The 15,878-nt window shown below is 38.1% G+C and overlaps 1 protein-coding gene across 1 annotated transcript in view; it reads left to right on the forward strand.

Moving 5' to 3' along the window:
* ITGA9 (integrin subunit alpha 9) overlaps nucleotides 1-14,965 on the forward strand; it is a 225,542-nt gene extending 210,577 nt beyond the window's left edge. The window contains exon 28 of the mRNA XM_035317295.1: nucleotides 13,276-14,965. Within this exon, the coding sequence (XP_035173186.1) occupies nucleotides 13,276-13,374 (99 nt within the window). The 3' untranslated portion in view covers nucleotides 13,375-14,965. The remainder of the gene's footprint in view (nucleotides 1-13,275) is intronic.
* Nucleotides 14,966-15,878: the final 913 nt, after the last annotated feature.

Raw genomic sequence — 15,878 nt, forward strand, 5'->3', positions numbered from 1 at the left:
ACCCGCGGGAACGGGGTTAAGCTGAGGCAGGGGAAATTTAGGCTTGACATCAGGAGGGGGTTCTTCACAGAGAGGGTGGTTGCACACTGGAACAGGCTCCCCAGGGAAGTAGTCACTGCACCGAGCCTGTCTGAATTTAAGAAGAGATTGGACTGTGCACTTAGTCACATGGTCTGAACTTTTGGGTAGACCTGTGCGGTGTCAAGAGTTGGACTTGATGATCCTTAAGGGTCCCTTCCAACTCAGGATATTCTATGATTCTATGTGCCTGCTCTTGCTGGTTTGTCCACTGCACAGCTCACACTCCATGCTTGTGCCTTGCCCATGGTCTCACATATACTGGAAGAGATGGAGGGGCTCTCATGCTAATGCCTACAGTAATAAATTTAGCTTTTTACCCACAGAGATTGGCTTGCACCTCTTTGGTGGCTTCCAGATGCTTGTGGAGAGTGGAGCATGGGAGGAGGCTGCTTTGCTTCTGACCAACTACCCCTGTGCTGGTTGAGCTCATGGTTTCATAAGCACTGGCAACAGTTTAGGAAGGGAAAAGGTGGTCATTGCTGGATTATTCTGGGGAGTGCTCTCCCATGCACAGTCCCTTCAGCTGCCAGGCTGCAACCATGCATGGATGCAAGGTCCTGTTCAGGTGTGGTGGATTTATGCACACGTAAACCAGGGAAAATTGGCATACACTGTGTAAATGAAAAACTGAAGTGTAATATGTTATAGCACAGTAAATATTATATTATACCACAATAAATATTTGATTAATTATAGTAGTGCTACATTTGAACTTTCTGCATTTGAACTTTGATTCATATTGTTTTAGACTCAGTACACAGAAAGAAAAAAGTAGTTTGTGCTCAGAGGATGTCAAGGAGGGGATGTGTCAGGGGGTGTCAGAATGGATGTTGGGGCAGCTAAGTGCTATGCGGAGCTAGTTGTGGAAGTGATTCGCAAAGCAGAGATTTTGCATTCATATTTCTCTGTGACGTGTTTAACACAGGAGCTGGACTTGTATCTAGAGTTATTTAACTAGACATTAAGTTTATTTCTGAGCTGAGCCTGTCCCTATGATATCTGAGCTCTGATTTGTGTAAAATGAGGCTTGTAGCACTATTCTACAGCTTTTGCACTCCTGGGGCAAAGAACTGATGTTATGAATGCTATGGATGTCTCTTACATGATAGGACACTCTTTTCTAAACCTTGGATTTTTGGCAGGATTGCAGTCAGGAGAAGACCAAGCAGAATAGCACCCACATATGTTGTTTTTTGATTATCCAGAGGGTTCCTGCCTTTCAGTATGTGCTGTACATAATGTTTTTTTGCTCTTTGTCTGAAAACAATGGTTTGAAGACTTTATTTAGCTTTTAGGAGAAATACTGTGAAGACAGTTCTTCAGTTATTGATTTTACAGTTTGTCCAGGCTTTGAACTGACTTCTTCTGAATCCTGCTAAGTGCTGGACTTGCAAAATCTTCACTTAAGCAGAGGCTGTCTGCATGGATGGTGCTGTTCCCTAACACTGGTTCAGGGGCAGAAGCTTTGAAATACAAAGTTGTTAGTTTTTTCTTTGTTTGTTTTAACTTCATATTTCATTTAAAATTTAAAAAGCCAGACAAACCCAAGGGTGCATTTGGACATACTGCTTGGAGAAGCCTTTTGACTTTTTCCTATGACTGTACAAGTGTCTTTGAAGGAACATTTGTATTCCACTACATGTGGTATTTGTCATTGCCTCACATATTGTTTGAGTGTTTAGAAAATATCTGAAGCAAACCAAGGCTAACTGAAATTCACCTATATAGTAGAAACCACTGATTTCCCCTTTTTAGAAGGAGACACTTTTCCTTACTTAGGGCCTCAAACATTTAAGGCTTTAAATAGTGGGCCAAAACTTACATTTCATGATTTTCCAGCAGAGGGAAAATAATAATAATAATAATAATAATAAAAACCCTCCACTTATTCTTTGCCAGTGGTTGCTCTGTATCCTGTCTTACAAGCCCAAAGACTTTTCCCTTTTAGCTACAGCTCAAGCAGTAAAGGCTAATTGCCTTTTCCTGGCCAGTTTGTACAAACCCCCTTTCCTGGTGGCCAGGTTTTAGAATAGTAGCTCTATAATGAAATAAAACAGTTTTGTTTTCTTCTGTTTTCTTCCACAGAGAAGCATAGGCACTAAACCTCTTCGGATTTTAGTGTAGAGGAGAAGCTTGGCTTTCTTCTACCTGAGGAAATACATACATATGTCCTCCCATATAGTCTTTCCATGAAAAACCTTTTTTTTTTGCTGAAAAAGTCTCCCATCTAGGTGCAACCCAACCGTTATCACAGTTGTATAGGATCAAATGTAGGTGGCGGAGCTGGGATCAGAGAAACCTGTTGAAACTGAGTAGTGTTCTATATCTTTGGTGAAATTTGTAGGACCAGTTCATAACTTGTATGTTTCTTATTTTCTGTACATGCAGTTCCAAGAATAAACCAGTATTTACTGTGATGATGCTTTAATTTTAAGAATCATAATCATTCAAATAAAAAAGGCAGTTGGCTCAACTTGCTGTGAGAGCACTTACCAGGGTCTGGTGATGGGAAGGGTGGATTTCAAAGTGCACAAAAGTTTTCCCTGTAGAGATGTAGATGCATGCTCCAGCTGCCTAAGAACTCATTAAGGGAGGTCTATATTTCTCCTTTTTATTTTTCTTTCTCACACTTTCTTCCAAGCTTCCATCCTGCTTTATCCTCTCTCACTTCTCAGATCGTCTCACTTAGACAAGTATGAATCTTACCTGTAAGATCTACATACTGTATACCTGTCTCAACTGTCCATCATGCAAAAATGCAAAACCTGTAATTCATTCGTGTTTTCTGAAATTCCTATTTTTATATGTCTCAAATTGCTGCATTCTGTGAAGTGTTTCTGATAAACATTTCATGTTGTTATGTCCCACATCTTACCCATTTATGTAGTTCCTTCCTGCAAATTGTTAATCTGCTATAGGATGCATAGTCTTATCAGGGGAACTACTTGACTTTTTTGATATTTTAGGCTCACTAGGTCTAGAATTAGTTTATTTCAGTATTATCCTTTTACGGTAGTAATAATAGTAAGGCAGTCAGGTGATAATTAGGTTCTGTGATTCAAAATCAAACCCGTATTATCTCCCAGACATGGATGGATCTTCATTATTTATAGCAGCTAGGAAACCTTGAGGGAGTTGAGCAGTGAAAATGGTTGGTTATATGTATAAATAACAACAGTTACACCAGGCAGAAGTTAGGTGGATCATTTGAGATTTATGTTCTCAGAGGACGGTCTAAAATGTGCTTTATTTTGTTTCCTTTTCCTGGACCACACTAAGTGTTATTAAATATTTTTAGACACCCCCTACCCACCTAAGACCAAAAGGGGTTGTATTCAGGCAGCAGTGACTCAAATGTTTGGTTGTGGGGTTTTTGTTTGTTTGTTTGTTTTTGTTTATTTGTGTTATTTTGTTTGTTTGTTTTGGGGGGGTAGTTATTATTGTCTGTTTGCTTTTCAGTAGATTCCTTGAATTATTGACAGTGATTTTTGAATTTTGACTCTATGTCACAGGAAAAAATGGGTTTGGACATCTTTACTTTTTATTTTTTCTTAGCCAAGTAAATGGTTAATGCTGCTGTTGTAGCCAAAACCCTGCCTTCCCCAGTGGGTTTACTGGTTACCATGTAATATTTGTTCAACACCCTTAAGAGCAAGGCTGGCAACATTTCAGTGGTGGTGTGTGTCCAGTACTTGTGAAATGCCTTTGCTATCTTTCTGGATAAAATGATCCATGTAAATGTACAACAATAACAATATTGTGGCTGAGCATTCACCCTGGTCCCAGCGTCCTCCAAATGGGAGCAGTGCTTGCCAGGACACTTCAGGAACATCACAGCCATTGCAGCTAATGTAGCTCTCATCCTGGCACTGCATGAACCAATTGAATCCACTAGCAAGAGAGAGGTCAGGCTGTGGTTCAGAATGTCTTTCTAAAAAGAAAAAAGATAGCCATCATTTTCAGGAGCCCAGACCAGAATAAAGAATATGTGTGTAGAATGAAAAACTGCAAATAAGAACCTAAGGTTCCAAGGTTCCCCACTGCTGGAACACAACACGTGTGTTTACTGGAAGCTGTTAGCATCCCTCATACCCAAATGCCAAGAACAGAAAAGATGTGACTTACTCTCTTCAAGCTTGGTGTCACAGTGGGAAATGCTGTGTTATGACTTACACCAACCATAAGCATTTTCTCCTTGTTCAGCTAAACCCATGGAATATGTTTATTCTGATGATTATGGGCATAGTACAACTTTCATTCAAATATTTTTGGCAGGTCAAATTTATCAAAATACAATTGTAAAGCTACTTTTTAATGATTCCAGAAATAGTCTTTAACATTTAGTCTCTGGTTTTTAAACAAAGCCAGAAATACTTCATCAGTTTTTCTTTTTTCTTTTTTTTGGAAAGCACGGATTGAGATATATCTTAAATTAATTGCACTTTCTGGAATGATATATCTAATTGCTGTCCTGTTTCCTGCTGAAATTTAAGAAATCAGTCTATAGTAATTTGTCAAGATATATCTGCCACAGACGTTGTGTTCTCTCCAGTTTTTGAGACTAATAATCAGAGATGAACTTTGGATGATGGCTGTGTTCATGCTACAACTTTTTTTAAAAATAAACTACTTAGTAAAATTTTGCAATAGGAAAAGATTTTAAAACTATTTGGAAATGTTTATGGGATTTTAATGTTGGCTAATTTGCTCTTCGATTACGCTCAAAAGTATGCTTGCAACATTTGTCATGCAAGTTACTGTACTAAGTTATTATCCTGCAAGAAGTTCCTGCTTTCACTAAACTCAAGTTGCCAGAACTCAGCACTGAAAGATCTTTGAGAGTTCAGTCACAGGAGTTCTCTTTGTTTCTGTAGTATAGAACTTCCGTAGCAAAATATATGCACAAGTGAACCAATTGCTAGGTGAGTATCAGTCATGTCAGAGGCAAACTAGATCTTACCTATGTGGTGAAGATATTCCAAATGTAGACACCAGAACCACCAGCTTTATTCTTCACCTCATTAGCAAGCAGATCCATTGAATCCAATGAACAACTCCTGGGACAAAAGTTGCATGGGAGGAACATGTCTGATGGCTGCACTTTCACATTTAGAGCAGGGTGTGATGTAGCCTTGCTGTGTGGACGTACCATACAGATCTTGATATGACTTGTCACACAGTGAATTCCACATCAAGTACATCAGTGACAACAGCAAAACACATATTCAAAAAATACCAAAATACTAAATTAGATTGTCTACTGGTGTCCATCTCTGTGTGCACTTCTCTCTTTTGCACTCCTAAAGACGCCTTTTGCATGTATGAGGCTTGTCTGAATTTGTGTATCCACTTTGAGTACTTAGCCTTACTGACAGTTTTTGAAAACTTGGCCTTTGAGACAGACGTAAAGCGTTTGGTTAAATTAGTAGCTTATTTAGCGACTGCATGAGCTCTGTTTATTAATTGACTGACTGTTCTTAGCAAAAAAAAGAGCACTTAATTATGTTTTTTTGTTGTTGTTGTTGTTATTTTTTTTTAGACTCTCAAAGTAAATGCATACTAAAAAGTGTGTTTTAAAACTGTGCTTACTTTTGTTACAAAATCACATAAAATGGATTTCCTTTTAAAATCTACAAAGGATTACAAATATTCACTCCAGGTACTAATACTAATATCTTGAGTCAGTTTGCTAGGCTGGATGAAAGTAACTTAAAAGTTAGGTGGTCTGTTGCAATATTGTGTACACTACTACTTTTCTGAATAGCAATGTCCCTCTCCCAATAAATCGGAATTAAGTACAGTTGCTAGGTGTCAAATTCTCCCCGAGTAGCTAAATAAAGTGTTTGTAGAGGTGAACTTACCTTTAAGAAAGTTGCTCAACTTCTCTTTGCCTCAGCTCCTTGGCTGCAGAAGTATTTGTATATGTTGTGTATATATACGCACACATACCAGCCACTTAGGGAAAAGTGATGTTTGAAGCATATGTGTTTATTTGCTTGCACGTTTCATTGAGCAAATGATGATCTATGTTACAGAAAAGCTAAGGGATTTGCCTCCCAAAAAGTCAACTAAAGACTGAATAATCAAAGCCAGACCACTGGAGTCCTCACGAGCTTACCTTAACCACGATATCATCCTTCCTCCCAAATACACAGCTTTCCTGTAACTACAACCAGGGCCTATGGCCACTTTCCAAATATGCCTTTTTCTCACAGGGGGGCCCAGGCAGTGGCAGTTTGCCAGTCCTCTAAGGAAAAGCTGATACACAATATCTGTTCATGACCCCTCTGTACTGTGGCAGGGGTGCTTTAATTGGGAGGAAGGAAGCGGTGCATCCTCTTGGAGCTGGAGGCCTGCCGGAATTATTCAGGGCCATGCAAACCGAAGTGCAAAGCATTTTTTCTCCTACCATCTTGGCAGCAATAAAATGAAATGCACTTAAGAAGCAGTGATCTATGTCTGCAAAAGGAAATGCTCTACCCTTCCAGTCCTAGCAGCACCAGCCTGCTTTGCAGAGATTCAGGGTATCACCACTGCTGGCTGGTGACATCTTGGTGGGGGTGACGTTCCTGATCTCCTTTTAATTGTGATTAGCTGCATACTCTTTTTTAACTGTGGTATCATTTGAGAAGGGAGAAGAGTTCATGAGGCATGCACGCCCAAAAAGGTGATAAAAGGCTAGTTTAATTCTTTCTGAAGGGTTGCAAGGTTAATGGCTAGGGACCTCAGCCTAAGTTAAAGAGATTGGTTAGTAAAAACTCATGATTCTGGAGCATATCCAGAGAGAGGTCACAAAGCTGGTGAAGGGCCTGGAACATAAGTCCTATGAGGAGCAGCTGAGAGAACTGGGGTTGTTCAGTCTGGAGAAGAGGAGGCTCAGGGGAGACCTTATTGCTCTCTACAACCACCTGAAAGGAAGATGTGGGGAGCTGGGGGTCGGTCTATTCTCACAGGTAACTAGTGATATAGGACAAGAGGGAATGGCCTCCAGTTGCGTCAGGGGAAGTTCAGGTTGGAAATTAGGAGATATTTCTTCTCAGAAAGAGCAGTCAGGCATTGGAATGGGTTGCCCAGGGAGGTGGTGGCGTCACCATCCCTGGGGATGTTCAAGGAAAGGTTGGAGGTGGTGCTTAGGGACATGGTTTAGTGGGTGACATTGGCAGTAGGGGTATGGTTGGACCAGATGATCTTGGAGGGCTTTTCCAACCCTTATGATTTTATATAAATCCAGACTGTAGCTCTTAAGCAGGTATGTCTAGATAGTTCTTATGAAGTAACTGTATAATAGAGAAAAGGTGGTTTGTGATTAAGGCACCAAACCCAAAGTACCTTGTCAAAGCCTAGTTCAGTGGGGGTGATTCTTAAATTTTTGTTTCTTAGCTACACGTGTCAGCACTTCATTTGCTCTCATTATTTGCTGGTTTGCGCTGTGGTCAGTAATCTCCATTAAAAGATGTTTGTCAGTGGAGGCATACGGATAAAAGTCAATACTTTTTTGTGTGTGTGCAGCTGAGTACATCAGCATGCAGTAGAAATTTAATGAAATATTGCACCTCGCTGATTGACATTAGTGGCAAAAGTCTCTCATACAATAATGGATTCTGTACGAACATTGTTCACAGACCTATGTTCCTAGCTCAGTTATAGTCTGCAAACTGCTGTAAAATATCATTATGAGCTGACTTACAGAAGTATGTAGCTGTTCCTATCTTTTTTTTTTCTTGTTTCTTAATAGAAGATGTTAATGGGAAAATACTTTTTCAGATAAATATATAGCATAACCATTCTTCTACAATCCACATTTCAAAATATTTTTTGTTTGGCAGAATGAGTCTCACTGGGTATGATAAAAATGCTGTAGGCATTTACCCAACAGTAAATGTAACAAAGACAGTGGTATAACTTGCACTCTCATCAGCTTTGTTTTTTCCCAACTGTGGATTAAATTTTATTTTGTAATATCCTCATTCTTCAAACATATTTATCGTTGGCACCCTAGAGAGAGTGCCACATGATAGTAATGCAGGAAATGTCAGCTAAGTGTTTATACTTTCAGAATTTAGAAAAATACAAAGTTCAGTGACCAGCCTGTGGACGTGCAGATGGGAATGAAGAAAGCAGCAGCAGGAAAAAAAGACAATGATTTGTTGTGATGTTGTGATCAATTTGCAATGACTTTGACTGGAGTTTTCAGTTTGTTTCAGTGCTTGAAGAATGCATCTTCATGCGAGTGTTGGTAGATGGGACTTATCAGTGATTTTTAAGGGATTTAAACGTGACACGGCAGTAGAAGGGAGTTGTGTATGCTAGTGAAAGAGACTTTGAATACTTGAGGTTGAATAGATGACTTGACAGTGCTGTTGCATGGCAAGAAATAACTTCACACTATCAGGTGTAATTCCCTAGACTACAAGTAACACAGATTTTCTATTGCTTGTTGTTCTGTTTTGCCCGGAATGTGCTTTCTGCTCAGAATATACTGTAGATGGCAGTAAGGTTATACTAGAAAAATGTGCATGTACTGAAATAACTAAATTAAAGTAAATGTGTAAAATCTATGGATGGTTTTAGGTTTTAAATCTAACCCCTCCCCCTCCCCCCCCACCTCCCATTTACAGCAGCTATAATCCTTACTCGAAGCACCTCCAGAACGGACTGGTCATTGTTTGTCTATTCTGGTAAATCAACTTGCTATTTCCTTTTTTCTTGGTTCTGCCTTAATTTGCGTGAATTTGTTTAAAATCAAGGAAACATCCCTTTGCAGTTTATCATGGCAGATGTGTAGCATGACAGTTGGTGGGTTTGCAAATATTTCAGTGTCTCTCTCCTTTTCCTGGTGTAGGGTGTGAATCCATTGTGAGTATCACTGTAACCTCAGGATTTTGTCCCTATGTTTCCCAAGGTTTAAATGTCCCTCTTTCTCCTCTCTTACCTCCACACAGAGGAAAGGATCTGGGACATGGTGCCCCTGGCATGGCAGTTCCCCTCTGGTGAGGTCTTTCACGTTTAAGAGTAAAGCATGGTGCAGGCTGAGTAGTGCCCACCTCCTGAGACCTTTCTTTCATTCACACTGACTCAAAATGCCCAAAACTAAGGGCCTCTTCAGCCTTCAAAAATCATTTTCACCCAGTGTTGAAGCATTGGCTAGGGTTTGCTTTTCTCCTTTCCTATGTTACCCTTGGTGGCTGGTCTTACCTCTTCTGTTATAACCCTTTATCTTCCCACGGTACTCTCTCCTTGCCTCCTATAAATAGGATCTATTGCTCCTATGGTATCCTATAGTATCTTCTAGTATCTAAGTACCTATCTTCTTATAGTATCCAAGTACTTTCTCCAGGCACAGGTTCATCATCAGTCCTTTTCTCCGCTGTGGTGGTGTGCACTCACACACTGCATGATGAGGTCATGAATCTGGACTTGGGTGTTCCTTTGCCATATACATACACACATATTTATGGAAAAGAAACAATATTAGAGAATCATGGCCCATGAAACAGGCTGGAGACCATTGGTCCACTGAAAACTCCATTTCCACAAATGAGATTACACCAATAGCTGACAATTTCTCCCCTTTACCCTGCTTGACATCCAGCACTGAGTCCTAGCTGTCTTCACTGGGTTTTCTAAGTTCTCTTAAGGGCTTTGCATTAGCACAAAAAATATCAGAGACTATAGGTCTCTGGTGTCACTTCTGCCCCAGTGACAAGAGACAGTATATAATCATCCCGTTGCACCATTTCTCTAGCTTGGGTCCATGTGTCCTCCTTTTTATCCTCTTCTCTTCTCACTGCATGTTAAACTAGCTTGTTCTCTCCACCTTGCCACAGGCACTTCTCCGTCATCACCATATGGGTTAATATCGCTGTCATTTTTAATGAAATCAGTTTGTTGTAAGGAGATAGATATGTGGGCTATGTGGTCTCTCGTGAGGCAATGATTATGTTGTGATTCCTTCACAGCCGTTCCCAAAAAATCTTTCTGGTGATCAGAGGGCCTTTATCTCATTAAGCGGAAATATACTGTGTTAATGCTAAGGAACAGTATCCCATAACAAAGCATGCCCTTGCCTTCTGGGTATGGCAAATATATCTGATCCCTGACCATTATTTTACGAAGTGTTCAATAAAAAAAATACTTAAGGTCTGATTTCTGATTTCTATTATGCTTAAATTAAGCCCTCTACATAATTTTGGATTACCTGCAGCACTTACAGCAAGTGAACATACATAGCTTCACAGTGGCACCTGTAGGTGCAGTATTTCATACTTCATTAATATTTATTAAGGTCTTCAGGTCACTTTTTTGCCCTGCTGGATAGCTATACAAAAACGTTCTGTATCCAGTAACAAAATAGTGGAATACCAAAACTATCATAACCAACTTTTAAAGATAATTCCTGAAGCAGATGTTCACAAACAGACCATTTTTATTAAAATAACAGTGGGATAGAGTTTGCATTTGTTTGTTTGGCCCTCGAGGAAATTAAAAAGCCTTTCTATAATTTTGATTATAACTTCAAGTGAGGATTTTATTGTACCAAGGATGTGGTTGCATGAAGGATGGAAACCTTAAGGGTTTAAAACCTGTTTTTAAAAGCTACAAATTGAACTTCTCTTGTTAATCTTAGGAATTCAAGTCCCCTGGCAATTTTCTTGTCTATGTGCAGAACTTGTAGGTCTGCTATAAAAAAACTGATAATACAAAAATGTCACACACTTCTTCAACACATCTGCTACCTGAGCATATGTAAAGTATATCTGCAGGTTCCTATGACTAAAATAAGTACCTATGATTAATCCTACTGGGACAAATATTGGGACAGCAGAGGTGGAGTAACTTGTTTTTTTGTTAACTGCCAATAAAACTATTCACTGGAGACTCCATGTTGGAGCATGAAAATCTAAGGAAACTTTTGTTCTTGGCTTTAAGTCTTTGTTGATACTAATTACACTGGCATCAACAGTGAGGTTTTACTGGGATTTTATGACATTCTTATCTTGAGGATTTATTCCCCAAATCCATCCTTTGCACTGATATAGCTGTATGTACAAGTATGTACTAGCAATGATATTTTTCTTCTACAGAAGAAGGAACTTGATCTGGCTTTTTTGAAGCAAGATTGAAGAACAGAGAACGAGAGACTTCTCTTTATTATTTTGTTTTCTATATTCCTGAGTCCACTGTTCTGAATGGGAAGTGAGGGAGACATGGACCTTCAAAATGCAACAATATCCCTTTTGTAAGGACATTTTTTGAAACAGACCATTATCAACATGTTTATATGTACTGAGCAGCTGATAAAGCTCTGCTTGTGGTGGTTGGGGAGCAGACTGTGTTCATAGCCTGTGTACAAGACTATGAACAAATCACTTTTCAGGTCTGATTTCAGTTATCCATGGTGGCCTCTGGAAGGTCACTTGATCAAACTCTGTAAAATTGAGATTTTAGGCATTTATATATGTGTCTCTTGTGTATTTATAAAGTGATTGTAGCTGTGTGTGTAACACACATCCATGCACTCAGGAGGGTACACCTATCTCTGGATTAGTAGCGTGCATCAGGGCTGTGGTCCATAATTATGAAAAAAAAAAAAAAAAAAAAAAGGAAATTGTTAAACTGTGCTGCAGCTTCTGTGTCCTTTGCACAGAAGCTAAATGGTGCAGGTTACAGGTGTTGAAAAGGTGGTGTGTGTCTGGTGTCAAGTTGCCATGAATACAGGATGTAGTTGGGGCTTACTTGCAAGGACCTGGGCTTTATAGGAAGCTCTGCTGGAAGAGTGCTTTCATCAGCTTGAATAAGCTGCCTTCCAAACCCCTGCAAGTTAAAATATACTTGAAGAAAATTAAAATTACTAAAGAACTGAAATTAAGAAGTCCAACTTAACAGAAACTTAGTAGTGACAAAACAGCACAAAATATTCCTACATACAGCCAATTTGGGAATAAAGGATGGCAATAACTAGATGATAGAGGAAGACTAAAGCATCGTGTTTTACCCAGCAGGAGTAAGAAAACAGGTTTGGAGTGGTAGGAGTTACATAAATGTTTAATTAAGATGAACAAAATATTGATTCAGTGGTCTCAATGGTGTACTACTAAACTTGAGGAGTTGTTTTTGAATGCCTACCAAAGTCTATTATTAAAACAACTTTTGTTTATTTGAAAGACTTATTAAAAAAAAAAGGCCAAACAAAAAATCCACAACCACAGAGATACGAGAGGTCTTTATACAAACTGAAATGAAAACTGCTTTTTTTTAAACAAACAAACAAACAAAACTAAGTACAGGACAGGGGTTTAGGAAACGAGAAGATATGCAGAAGTGATTATCAGCTTGAAAGCTTGGGGAGGGGCTATTGTTGATGCTCTGCATTTTGTAGGATCAGGCTTGTATTTTACCTTCTTACCTTACCCAACTGGTAGCAATGGCACAAGGATTGCATTTAGCAAATATAAGAATCTGAAGCTGTTTCCTCCAAAGGATCCTAACGTAAATGATCATTAAATAGAAAGTTTGAGATCTGAGTTGACATTGCTGCCAGGAAGAGGAGAATACCTGTAGTTACACATAAATGGGCTATTAACTCTAGAAACAGGGAGCCAAAATGGCAGTGGACCTCTTCATAGCTGTGTTGGAGCACCAGCAATAGACCATACTGGCTTTTCTTGAAGAGGGGTTTATGAAAAAAGCAGATAGTTGGAGTTTGGGAGATGGCCATATTGAATTTTTCTGTTCTCTTTTGTTTCATGCATTTGTGGACACTGAGAGCACAGTTCATAAAACTCTGGCAGCATTTACATGGAACCCAAGGACTAGCCTGGTTTTTAGGTTCATATCCAAAATTTGCAGTAGTCTTTATTTGAAACCAATAAACCTGTATTTGCTTTGTCTGGTCAGTGCTTGTTAGATATGTTATGTGCTTCCTTCCTTTTTTTATTTTTATTTTTATTTTATTTTTATTTTAAATTTCACTTTATATAAGAGTAGTTCAGCTATAGGCAGCAGAGTACTTGTGAAGATATGGGACTCAGTCTGATCTCATACCGATATAAACAAGGAGCTATGATTCTATGCTTAAAAATTATATATTGATACCTATTTTCTTTTTTTTATTTTTTTTGACATTTTCTGTCAGTGTAAGTTCCAATTTAATGATGCTGTTACTTACCACTGTAATCTCTTTTTGACTTACAGATGGGCTTCTTCCGCCGGAGGTACAAAGAAATTATTGAAGCTGAAAAGAACAGAAAGGAAAATGAAGATAGTTGGGACTGGGTCCAAAAAAATCAGTGAACTGCCCACAAAAATGGAAAGTCCAGTCATGTGACACACCCTTGCTAGCCTATAGGTCCTGCTCTCGTATCTTCCATATGTGGAAGAAGGAATCTTCTCCAGATTTTTCGGAGGCCCCATTGATGCTGTGTCATTATCACTCTAACAAGCTAGGGAACGTATCCTAAGGCAACCACTGTGGCGATGTCGGGTGACTGGAGCAATTTACACTTCATATAAGAGCTGAACTTTGAACTTTGGTAACCAAGCTGCAGTGCAGAGTAATATTTATGAATCCAACTCTGTGGTATACCCTCAGGGGAAGACTGTTACCTAAAAATATTTTTTATAAATATAAGCTTTTTATATTGATTATGTCTTTATATTTGTATCAATGTTTTATAGTTTCTATTGAATAGCTATATAGTTCACTCAAGCACTGATATCTGGCTAAATCCTTGGAAATACATATATGTATATATAAATCCTATTGTACTTTTAAACTTCAATGCAAGAGACAAGAAAGATTTTCAGATAAAAGTAGCTGGAAATGTCATATGCTTAATTCACAAGGTTGGTAATATTGTATATAGACCATTTAATGGCAATAGGCCAAAATCTTTTCTCTGTCTCTTTTTTGAGTTGAATTTGGTGTTTGATTTATAAACTAAACAACCTTAAGCATTATACATATGTGGTGTTCTGTATTTGAGTCTATGCTTCACCAGCCTAAATGGGAGAGGATGAAAATGTTTTCTTGGTGACATGTAGCAAGACTTGTAGCTCACCTTGTATCACTAAAATATCACTAATGTTTTCCTTTTGGAGGTTTTCTCTTGCAATCTCTAGTATTGTGGTCTAGGACTGGACAGTTGAGGTACCAAAAGGATGTAATTGGGCGAAGTACTGTGGCATTGATAAAGTCCTTGGAATTAATAAAAGAAAAAAAAAAAAAAAAAGAAAAAAAAAAAAAGATGGAGCCTTATTAATGTTAAGAAGGGTTTTTTAAGCTACTGTCAATGATTGTGACCTGTTGCTGATAAAGCAAGAAAGCAAGTGATTAATTAATGCAAGCTATGATCATGCTATGATGCCTTGTGAGTTTTATACACCAGTAACGAGACTCTTTTTTGCCATATGTCTTCAAAAAGCTCTTGAATTTTTGACTAGAAACAGTGGAATTCTGTGAAAACTTCATTTTAGATTTTATTTGTACTTTGCAATCTGTGTAAATGCGAAGTAATTGTGTTAGTGTAAAATTCATCTAAGGGAAAGGAGGATCAAGTTCTATGATAGAAGATGAAGGATTAATGGGAGTGAATGGTGGCAGGACATGTTTCCTCACATAAGGGTAAAGTAAAAGAACTGCTGGATGTTTGGAAACCTGAATATAGGGCACATGCAAGAAATCTGTCTTTAAAAAAAATAACCTGCTTCCAGTTTGTGTTGTCCCCCCTTCCCCCACCCCCCACCCCCTCCCAGCATTAATTGCCTCCTATCTCCTATTCCTACAGTACTGATCGTTATTAACTTAACTGTCTGCACCCATTAGGCGGAAGATGGTTCTTAAATGAATGAAGCATATCAATTTGTATGACCAAAAAAAAAAAAAGCTATTAGTCTATTTGAATGTCTTTCTTAAAATAAATTATTGTTGATTTGACAGATCTGGTATAGTAAGTGATCATTTAAGCTAGAATCTGGAAAAAAAACAAAACAAAACAAAACAAACAAAAAAAACCCTGCTGAGAACAAATCCTGCTATAACCACATGTAGTGGACTGCACATTTTGCATCAGAGTGCAAAACCAGAAGGCTCATAGCCTTTGACTGCACTATTATATTAGAGACTATAGAATCTTTCACTGTATGATTCTTCTGACATCACTTAGTTTTTTTTTGTTGTTGTTGTTGTTTGTTTGTTTTTTGCTAGGAGTATTTAGACCTCATGTATCTATTTTTTTTCTGTTGTTGTAAAATATCTAAGAATGTCAGATAAAAGTTAGACATGAAATTGATTCATAAGCATGAATTGAGTAAGAAATTGCTTAAAATATATTCTGAAAAGCAAGAAATGAGACCATTTATTTAGCTGTAATATTTTTCAATATCTGACTTCTTTAAAATTGAGTTTAAAAAAAAAAATTAAAAGTGAATTCCCTGAAAAAAAAATAATTCAGGGGACAAGAGAAACAAGTTGTAAATTTAAACTGATTTTGAAAAGTTTCCATCAAAAAAATGAGGAAATTTCCTTCAAAAAATTGAAATGCCTCCATGGCATTTCCACTTCAAAAAATGACTTTCATTTTTTCAAAACATCAAAAAATGTTTCATTTCAATGTTTCAATATTTCATTTCAATATTTTAAGAATCAAGAATAGCTATTTCATTTAAACATCTTTTAAAAGTGTTTGAAGAAGAGAGTTAAAAAAGGTGAAATATCTATTATTCATCCTGCACAAGTCCTCACTTAAAGAAAATCAAGGCACTGGACAGATTAGTGAAAATAATCCATAAGTTCTTAG

The sequence above is a fragment of the Oxyura jamaicensis genome, chromosome 2, assembly GCF_011077185.1.
Source record: "Oxyura jamaicensis isolate SHBP4307 breed ruddy duck chromosome 2, BPBGC_Ojam_1.0, whole genome shotgun sequence".
Lineage (NCBI taxonomy): Eukaryota > Metazoa > Chordata > Aves > Anseriformes > Anatidae > Oxyura > Oxyura jamaicensis.